This window comes from Corvus brachyrhynchos, unplaced genomic scaffold, assembly GCF_000691975.1.
Source record: "Corvus brachyrhynchos isolate BGI_N302 unplaced genomic scaffold, ASM69197v1 scaffold10, whole genome shotgun sequence".
Taxonomy (NCBI): Eukaryota; Metazoa; Chordata; class Aves; order Passeriformes; family Corvidae; genus Corvus; species Corvus brachyrhynchos.
Window position 1 is genome coordinate 2,372,219 of NW_008236180.1, and position 9,480 is coordinate 2,381,698.

Genomic DNA, 9,480 nt, shown 5'->3' on the forward strand with positions numbered 1-9,480 from the left:
TGTCCAGCCAAGGTGTACTACCAGAAAGAGAGTATTGCAAGAAACAAACCTGGATTTGATAGAATATCAGGATGAGGGCAGAATAATATCATTGGCATTTAGAAGCCTAGTTTTGTGCTGTTTTGAACATGGCAGTTGAAACCACATGCTGTGTGTGACCTAGGATGGAGCTAAGCACCCTTTACCTGAAGAAATTCTTCAGTGAAGCATTCTTTCCCCTTAGGTCCATTTGCTTTTGGTGGCTTCCATTGGCATAGGGGAGAAAAATTACTTGCTCCATACAAGTTTCAGGCTGTATCCATGTGGCAGACTGTACTGTAACCAGGTTTTACAGAGATAGTTTCAGCACTGGAAACAAACTGGCAGTGCTGGGCTGCAGTCTGCTCTGTCTCCCGGATAATGGACCTGTCAGTCACGAACTTCTCTCAGGTTTTTGCAAGCCTTTTGAAGAGTTGGGAATCATGAGCATGGCTTACATGAGTCCTGCTTGTCTGTTGAAAATGCAAGACAGCTGTAATCAGTGTTCTCATGGTGCAGGTAAAGCACCAAGCTGTAATACTCTATACTGCCTGTTGCCTTACAAAGCCTCCCTTTTTTGTTCTGCAGCTCAAACCAAGAGATTCAGACATATGCCATTGCCTTGATCAATGCCCTCTTCCTGAAGGCACCTGAGGACAAGAGACAGGTTTGTTCTTGCCTTTTGACTTTAAACCTGAATAATGGTTGCTGCCTGGCTGTTTATGCCTCAGAAATCATATTGTCTGGGCAAGGTAGACCTCAGACCTTGCCAAGAACTTGAGTGGCTGTTTCAGTACGGCAACAGAGGAGAAAAAGTACCATCCCATTAATGATGTGTCCTGGAGCACACATCTATATTTAGGAGATGCTCAGAAAGGATTCTGAAAGACCTTCAGAGACAGAAAGTAAGCCTCCAGACAGCATGGCAAGTTTTTTTAAGTTAATTATGTATGGGAGAGGTAGGCTGGGTAGACTCCTTGGGGCTGTATGTACTTAAAAAAAAAACACCCCACCCCTTTCTCCCCCAAAAAGGGACCTTTCTTAAGTCATAGGGGGATATTCCTGCTGGCAAGTGTGAGAAATGAAACACTGTCCTGGTCTGAGGAAACTCCCAAGATCTCAGCTACCTGTAAGATGTGCATATGTGTGTATTGTGTAGCTTTGCTGTGTTAAGTCTTTCTTCTCTAGTGCCCTGTTTGTTGCCTTATTCCTGGACTCCAAGCTAAATCCTGTCTGCTTCTCTTTGTGCCTTTTTTTGCTTTCTGCCAGCAGGACAAGCTGCTTAACCCACTAGACCTGCCCATCACTGTAAGTAACTCAAGCCTGGGGGCTGGTCATGTAGGGGAACTAGGCATGTTAGCTTTTCTCTAGCTATGCCTCCTTGTATCCCAGGGATGATGCCCACAAGCCTCAGAGAGTGGATGAACCTAGGGAGAAGGGCGGGAGGACTCCTGGGGATGCACTCAGACTGTGGAGGGGAGAAGAATCAGTAGCAGGAGAAACCCCAAATGACTTATTGTGCATACAAGGTCATACAGATGGTCATAAAAGGAAACTGATACTGCAAGACTGACCAGGTGAACCAATTGTGGAACTGGAATCAGTCCTTTAGCAATCTGAATCTCCTTAAACTTATTGAAGCATGAGTTTATACCCCAAATCTCACTTGTGTTAATGACAGTTTCATATCCAGCTGCATCCTTCTAAAGATAGAGCTGTTTGTCTGTGAAGAGCAGTCACGAAACTTGATGCTGACTTGGGAATAGAGCATAAATTCTGCCTAATTTGACTTCTCCCTTATGAGAATTGTAGTGTAAGAATATTTTTTTCCCTGTACTAACTCCAGGGAAGTCATCACTCTTGTTAATAGGTTGATTTGGAACTTTCTGTATTGAGATACTGGTACGTTTTTTGGTTTTCTGCATGGCACAGAGAATGTTCCACTTTTTTTGAGGATGCAGCGCCTTCAGAGTGGAAACTGCCATCTCAGTAAATGTTACATAATTTCTAAACTTAATGGATATGCTTAATACATGAAAATAAGAAAAATTATACTCCTCTGTTGGTAATTCAGCAAAGATAGTAGACTTCATAGCAAACAAAATTTCAAGGGATCTTTCATTTGTTTTCCCCTCCCTTGAACACAATCCAAATGACCACAGAGGGTCATGAAGTTGATAAGGGACTTGGAGTATCTTCTGTACGAATGGAGCCTGAGAGATTTGGGATTGCTTAGCCTCAAGAAGAGAAGGTTCAGGGAGGTCTTATGTGTTTAAATATCTGATGGAAGGGAATAAAAAAGAGGGAGCCTGACTTCTCTCAGTTGTGCCTACTGACAGGACAGGACGCAGTGGGCACAGCTTAAAACCCAGGAAATTCTACATGAACACGTGCACAGACACACAACATAAATATGAGAGTGGTCAAACACTGGAACAGGTTACCCAGAGAGATTATGGAGTTTCATCTGTGGAGATACTAAAAACCTGGCTGGACAGTCCTGGGCAACCAGATCTGTCTGATGTTGCTTGAATCAGCAGAGTTGGACTAGATGATCTCAAGACATTTCTTTCAGCATAAATCATTCTGTGTTCTGTGACCATCAAGCAGCACAGTGGGCCTTAGAGATCCCTTAGCAGTGGTTAGACTGTGTGCGTACTCATGCTTCTTTCTATGCTGTTCAGAATTGTTTAATTGTCTTTGTCCTTCCCACTTCTTATCTGCTTCAGTCACCTGTTAACTCCATCCCATGTACAAACCAATTCCTTCAGAGAAAGGATTCTTTGTGTCGCATGCATGAGCAAATCCTAACAACAGAGCCATGTCCTGTTCTCAGTGCTACATCTCACAAATAGTAGTAGAAAATAATGACTCAGAGGGCAGTGTGTTCTCTCTGAAAACACCTCCTACTTCATCTAGATGCTCCTTAGATACCTTCCACTCAAGCACTGACTCACTTTGGTTGTAACATGAGTGCTGCTGAACTCCCAGCCATTACGGCTTGGCTGTCAGTCACTGTCTTGGTTTAGGAGGTTTCTGTCTGGATCAAAACTCATAACAGGGACTTGGAACAAGGTTAATGCACACATTTTACCAGACTTCTTACTCTGTCAAGAGTGTTGTTGATGTGAGCAGTTGAAAAGTCTTGGATTGCTCATCATGTACAGCTGATTGAGTGCAATTGTCTGAGACTCCACATCTGCTCCCAATTCTCAATCTGCACTGCACAGGAATGTGAAGAGATCTCAGACTGTCAGTTCTTTTGGACTTCTTCCAGATGATACAATGCCCAACAGATTTTTCTTATCCAAAAGAGTTTGCTTGTAGCAGCGAACTCATGGTAATATTCAACTTGACATTAGCACTTGTGCCATTCTCCTAGCAGGGGTAGTGAGGTCACTGTTACATTGGCCAGTGCATCTTCACAATTTACAAGGAAAGCACAGGTTCGGTTTTTGCAGGTGCATGTATAATTGCTGCTGGAACTGATGGCATCTTGCATCTGCTGTGACTGTTTGTCATCATGACTTGATGTTTGGGAAACCCTCTTCACTTAGAGAAGGAAGCCATGCAGTCAAGAGGGAAAGTGGAAGCTTTCCTCTAAGCATGAAAATTACTAGCCTGTATTTTTGTAAACTGAAATGCTTCTGCAAATTGTCCTCAAGCTGACTTCTGAACATCTCTTTAGAGATGGATAAAGGAAATAAATTTCAGGGGGAGAGTTTTTGAGAGGGAGGAGGCCTAAAACCTGCATCCCATAGTACTTGTTATCTTGGGTGTTTTGCCTTGGTGTAGGAAGCCATGAAATGCTAATTGGAGGAAGATCTTGTAGACGGCAGGTTTTTCCTGCACAACCCACTGTATATCTCCTAATAGTGAAGTACCATTTGATGTCCAACATTAAGCTAAATTTGCTTCTGTGCTTTGATTTTATGCTAGTGCCTTTCTCCACACTAGTGATGTTCTGTCGGGGAGCCATCTATGAGTTGTGGTAATTTGCCATGGTAAATTGACAGTCTGTAGAAAAGCACTTCGTTGTGTGCCAATGCTGTCTCCAATTCATAGGCTTCCTTCATTTTCTCCTTTCTACACGGTGTGAGCTTTCTGTTTATATTTCACTCATGTTATTTCATCTTTAAATTCCACAACAGGAAATGGCTAATGCATTTGCCCAGAAGCACCTGAGGTCTATAATCCTAAATGTAAGTATGTCTGGAATGACAGAGTGCTTCCTGATGTCCTCTCAATGAAGGTTTCACTTATGCATAGTGTAAATTCTGCTGCCCTCAGGGCACTTTCAGAAAAGGGACTCTTTCAAAGGCAAAACTTGTTCAAAAGGGAGTTATCAGGATGCTGCTTTCTGCTCTTACAGAGCATTATAATTATGCTTCTGGTGGAGTATGGAGGTTAAACAACTCAATCTTCATATAGAGAGATGTACATGCAGTCTGGCATATGCCTAGGGCTAATACCTCAGCTTTTATTTGCATTCTCTTAATTTCTACCCTCTCCTTTATTTTGCAGCATGTGATCAGAGGAAACCGCCCCATTAAAACGGAAATGGCACATCAGCTCTACGTCCTACAGGTCCTGACCTTTAATCTCCTGGAAGAGAGAATGATGACCAAGATGGATCCCAATGATCAGGTCACTATTAGAGCTGAATAAGATCTGATAGAATGGAATAGACAAGGGGCCTTATTCCTGAGCTCCCTAGCACTATTTGCAGTAGATGGTACATAAAGGTTCAGACTCACCCCTCACATTGTAAACCTTAGGATTAGGGTATGTTCATGACCATCCCACTGCATGCTGTGGGACTCGGAGATGTAAGTGGGCACTGAAAGTCATATATTCCTTTCTTGACCGGTGTGATGCCAGCTATCAAACCAGTTACTTTGCCTCTATGGAAGGCACATCATTTTATCCATTTCCTTGCAGTATAGGAGGAAAAGTGGGCATTTTTAAGGTGTCTACTACTCAGCTGTATTGCAGTCTTTAATGAGAAATGCCATAGCATTATCTGAATGCCTAGAAATTGCCTGTAACTAAACTTACAGTTAAAGAAAAATGCATACAAATATTTTGCATTACCCACTGTACTGAAACTTGCCATTTTGAAATGGATTGCCTGTTTGTGCGTAGTATTTATGACCTTTGGCATCTCTCTCTGTTCATTGTGTGAGCTCTGAAGAGAGATGCAGGACTGTGTTATGTGAAAATACTGCTGTAGTGATTGATCACGTTACCATTTCCCTGCCTTCTGTCCTTCAGGCACAGAGAGACATCATCTTTGAGTTGAGAAGAATTGCATTTGATGCAGAGTCTGACAGCAACACTGTCCCTGGCGGTGGAACAGAGAAACGCAAAGCCATGTACACCAAGGACTACAAGATGCTGGGATTCACTGTATGTATCTAGAGAGCGACTGTAAACCTTGGGAAGGCACTCTAAGCAATCTCCATCAGAGTTGTGGGGAAATAAGGAACAGAAGTAGCTGTTTCCTTTACTGTACTTCAGCATCTGAGTTTAGAGATTGTTACACTCACACTTCTGGGGAAGATCATTATGAACTTGCTGATGGGTTAAATGCCAAGGTTCATTAGGTGTTCTCTGGAGGTATTTCCTTAGCATAGGTGCATTTCCTTACTATAGTATGAAGAACTTGGAATCAACCTCTCCTCTAGAAAGTTTGGATAGCACTGTCAGCAGGTGTCTCTTGGATAGATGTGAGGGAGTGCTTGACAGGTGGTTTAAAATTCATTCAGAAAAGGTTCTCACACAATTTCTTTGAGTTAATTTGTTTGGATTCTTTCTACACACTCTTTTCACAGAATCACATCAATCCAGCCATGGATTTTACACAGACTCCTCCTGGGATGCTGGCATTGGACAACATGCTTTACTTAGCCAAATTTCATCAGGACACCTATATCAGGGTATGTAAAGCTGCTGATTTTTAGAGATGCCAACACCCCAGCAGCTCTTCTTAGTGTGTGTGGCATCCTGTTCTTGTAGATTGTTCTGGAGAACAGCAGTCGAGAAGATAAACACGAGTGTCCCTTTGGGCGCAGTGCCATTGAGCTCACCAGGATGCTCTGTGAGATCCTACAAGTTGGGGAACTCCGTAAGTACCATTTATTACCCAGCTTTACAGGTTGCTGGGCTGATGCTTCTAGAAACCAATATTCATAAGCATTTGTACTTTGATCTCACTTCTGCCATGTAAGGACAGGGGGAGCTTGGAGTTGGCACTGTTGGTATCCCAGTGATAATACCGCTATTGAAATAAAGTAAGAAATTTTGGTGTGTGTTCAGTGGTTCTCCTGAAAAACTGATACAAGCAGAAAGCTTCAACTTCCCAGAGCTTCAGGAGGGTGCTGCATAAAAAAATTAGTCTTGAAACCATCATGTACTTGGGAAAAGTTTATTTGTTCTGACAGTCTCAGAACAGTGTTCTGAGAAAATTAACCACTGTAAGAAATTCCCCCAGAGGAAGGTGAGAAATACTGTGTTTTGGGGGACCAGGATGAAAAGGGCATGAGTCACAGAGGTTTGCATGGTGAAGTGTGGGGATAGTTGCTGTCATCAATAAACTGTCTATGGGATGACAAAGTATTGAACTGTCTTAATCTCTTGGACTAAGTACTGTTGCACACCATCGGGTGTCTGTCACTGTAGTGGATTTTAGTTACTCCTAGTACCTTTTGTCCAGTATGCTTACCTGGTTGTGGTTTGTTTCTTTCTGAAGCCAATGAAGGCCGGAACGACTATCACCCCATGTTTTTCACCCATGACCGTGCATTTGAGGAGCTGTTTGCCATCTGTATCCAGCTGTTGAACAAGACCTGGAAAGAAATGAGGGCGACAGCAGAAGATTTTAATAAGGTCAGGGTGGAGAAGAGATATTTTTGTAAAATCTTTTGTAGATCAGCACATGTTCACTCAGCCTGTACATTTGGTTAAAGAGTAAGATGCAGAAGATGTGACGGGATTGATATGGGCTGTAAAGGAGGATGACTCAACTTTTATTTGGTATGACCTGAGGTCATTCTTGGTTCTTCTGGATCTTCAAAGTCACTAGTACATGGATACTCCTGGCCCGTTATCCCATGTCAGTTCTTTGCTGCCACTGAGCTGTGCCCTGATTCTCTGCTGCCATTAAGCAGCAGTAACGTGACTTCGTTTTCTTCCTGTACCACGTCTTTAGGTTATGCAGGTCGTTAGGGAACAGATCACACGGGCTCTCCCCTCTAAACCAAACTCCTTGGACCAGTTCAAGAGCAAACTGCGCAGCCTGAGCTATTCTGAGATTCTGCGGCTACGCCAGTCGGAGAGAATGAGCCAAGATGACTTCCAGTCTCCACCTATTGTGTATGTGCCTAACAAAAACAATTGCTTTCTGTCCTTGCCATTATCTCCATTTTCTGCTTATTCTTTAATATTTGACTGCCAGGGAGCTGAGAGAGAAAATCCAGCCTGAGATCTTGGAGCTGATAAAGCAACAGCGCCTGAACAGGCTTTGTGAGGGAAGTAGCTTTAGAAAAATTGGAAATCGCAGAAGACAAGGTGAGGTGACAGTGTCTACTGTATTTTTTCATGTGAAGAACGTAGCAAATAAGATCTAATTAATTAATCTGTCGGCACGAATGTTGCCAGAAAGAAAAGCTGGTTACTTGGGCTGTCCACGTCAGCCAGTAGTTTGGGATGGCACAGATGTGTATTTCTAAGAATACAGCCAACTCCTCACAAATAAGAAGCTGTGCTGAGGAACTGGGCCAGCAGGTGGATTGGGTGGAGAGGCTGTAATGTAGTGGCTGTGAGATCTTATGTGAATGATCTTGCTCAGCTTACTGTACTTGGTGTGTGTTCCAGAAAGATTCTGGTATTGTCGCCTGGCTCTGAATCACAAGGTGCTACACTATGGAGATCTGGAAGATAATGCCCAGGGGGAAGTGACCTTTGAATCTCTACAAGAAAAAAGTGAGTCCTGATTACAGGCTGTGCACTCTTCTGTGCTCTGCTGTCTAGAGGCTGAGTATAATCCTAGATAAAGATGAAAGAGCTATGGCCAAAGCCCTGACTGAGGGGATACCAACTTCTGGTCATTGCCCAAATTTTTCCATTCTTGGAATTGCTTGGTATTTCTTTTTTAATAGCCAGCTGCAGGGATGTGTTACTGATAATGTGTTTTGGAAAACTGCACTAAGGAGCTAAAAAACCAAAGTGTTCTGTTGCAAAGACAAGACAAAGTTCTGTCTTTTCCTGGTTAGGATTGCTTGTTTGGGAGTTTCACTTTTTCACTGTTAGTTCCAGTTGCAGACATCAAAGCCATTGTCACAGGGAAGGATTGTCCACATATGAAGGAGAAAAGTGCACTGAAACAGAATAAGGTAAGTGCTCCCTTTTTGCTGTCATTAGTATCTAATGCTGCAGTGTTTAAGACTGAAAGCAAGCAACAGGAGTGAATGATCTCCGCTGCAGGTGTGTTGTGTACAAACCCCATGTCCTGTCTGGGCCCTTTCCTAGTATTGCTTTGTGACTGCAAGGAGCTTGTGAGCATGGTGTGATTGTGCTGTAGTCTCTTCAGAATTGCTCAGAATACCAATATGGGAAAGTGAGCTGAGCTGCAGCAAGGCCGCTCTCTCAGGGAGGCAGGCAGAAGGTGCTGCCATGTTTTGTTGAGTTGGTGAATGAAAGATTCTTTTCCATTTAGGAAGTGTTAGAATTGGCCTTCTCCATATTATATGATCCCGATGAGACCTTGAACTTCATTGCACCTAATAAATATGAGGTAAGGAACATAGTGGTTAAGCAGTAGAATATATAGCAATTAACTTCAGAGATTAAGGATTGGTTGCTTCTCATTAGAGACTCAAGCAGGATGTCTCTCACCAGGTTCATTCTTAGCATATGTTGGTGATGCTTAGTATGAACCATCTTTTTTTTTTCCCCTCAGTTATCTTTTTCATTTAAAAAGAAAAAAAAATCCCACACTAATTTCCCCTAGTCTGGACTGCTACATTTTTTCTTCCTATGATGCCTGGAAAAGGTTTACTTTTTTCATTTGTTATGCCACAGTGGAAACTCCTGTCCCTCTACTAGAGCCATGGGTTCACGCTTTCCTCTAGGCTTGTAACTTCTGTTGGAAATCTCTGTGGGCGCTGTTTTGGGGTTAAGGCTGGGATTATTGTTCCCGACATAGTAACTCCCTCCAGTGTTTCCTGTCATGAAGTTCTCTGATTTTTGCATGGATGGAAAAGATTCAACATAAGGTATCACTTATGCCTGGAGCCGTGAATTACCCCTTCTTTTCCACAGTACTGTATCTGGATTGATGGGCTTAATGCTCTCTTGGGGAAGGACATGTCCAGTGAGCTGACCAAGAGTGACCTGGACACGCTGCTGAGCATGGAAATGAAGCTGAGGCTCCTGGACTTGGAGAACATCCAGATCCCCGAA

The 9,480-nt window shown here is 43.0% G+C and overlaps 1 protein-coding gene across 1 annotated transcript in view; it reads left to right on the forward strand.

The window, feature by feature from the left end:
• The window catches only part of ELMO2 (engulfment and cell motility 2), a gene marked incomplete at its 3' end in the record, with an annotated part of 16,748 nt that extends 7,268 nt beyond the window's left edge, over positions 1–9,480 (forward strand). Inside the window, exons 8-21 of the mRNA XM_017735513.1 lie at positions 607–685; positions 1,291–1,326; positions 4,170–4,220; positions 4,543–4,665; positions 5,293–5,427; positions 5,853–5,957; positions 6,037–6,145; positions 6,770–6,906; positions 7,229–7,392; positions 7,475–7,587; positions 7,894–8,001; positions 8,335–8,411; positions 8,735–8,812; positions 9,340–9,480. Coding sequence (XP_017591002.1) covers positions 607–685; positions 1,291–1,326; positions 4,170–4,220; positions 4,543–4,665; positions 5,293–5,427; positions 5,853–5,957; positions 6,037–6,145; positions 6,770–6,906; positions 7,229–7,392; positions 7,475–7,587; positions 7,894–8,001; positions 8,335–8,411; positions 8,735–8,812; positions 9,340–9,480 — 1,456 coding nt within the window. The remainder of the gene's footprint in view (positions 1–606; positions 686–1,290; positions 1,327–4,169; positions 4,221–4,542; positions 4,666–5,292; positions 5,428–5,852; positions 5,958–6,036; positions 6,146–6,769; positions 6,907–7,228; positions 7,393–7,474; positions 7,588–7,893; positions 8,002–8,334; positions 8,412–8,734; positions 8,813–9,339) is intronic.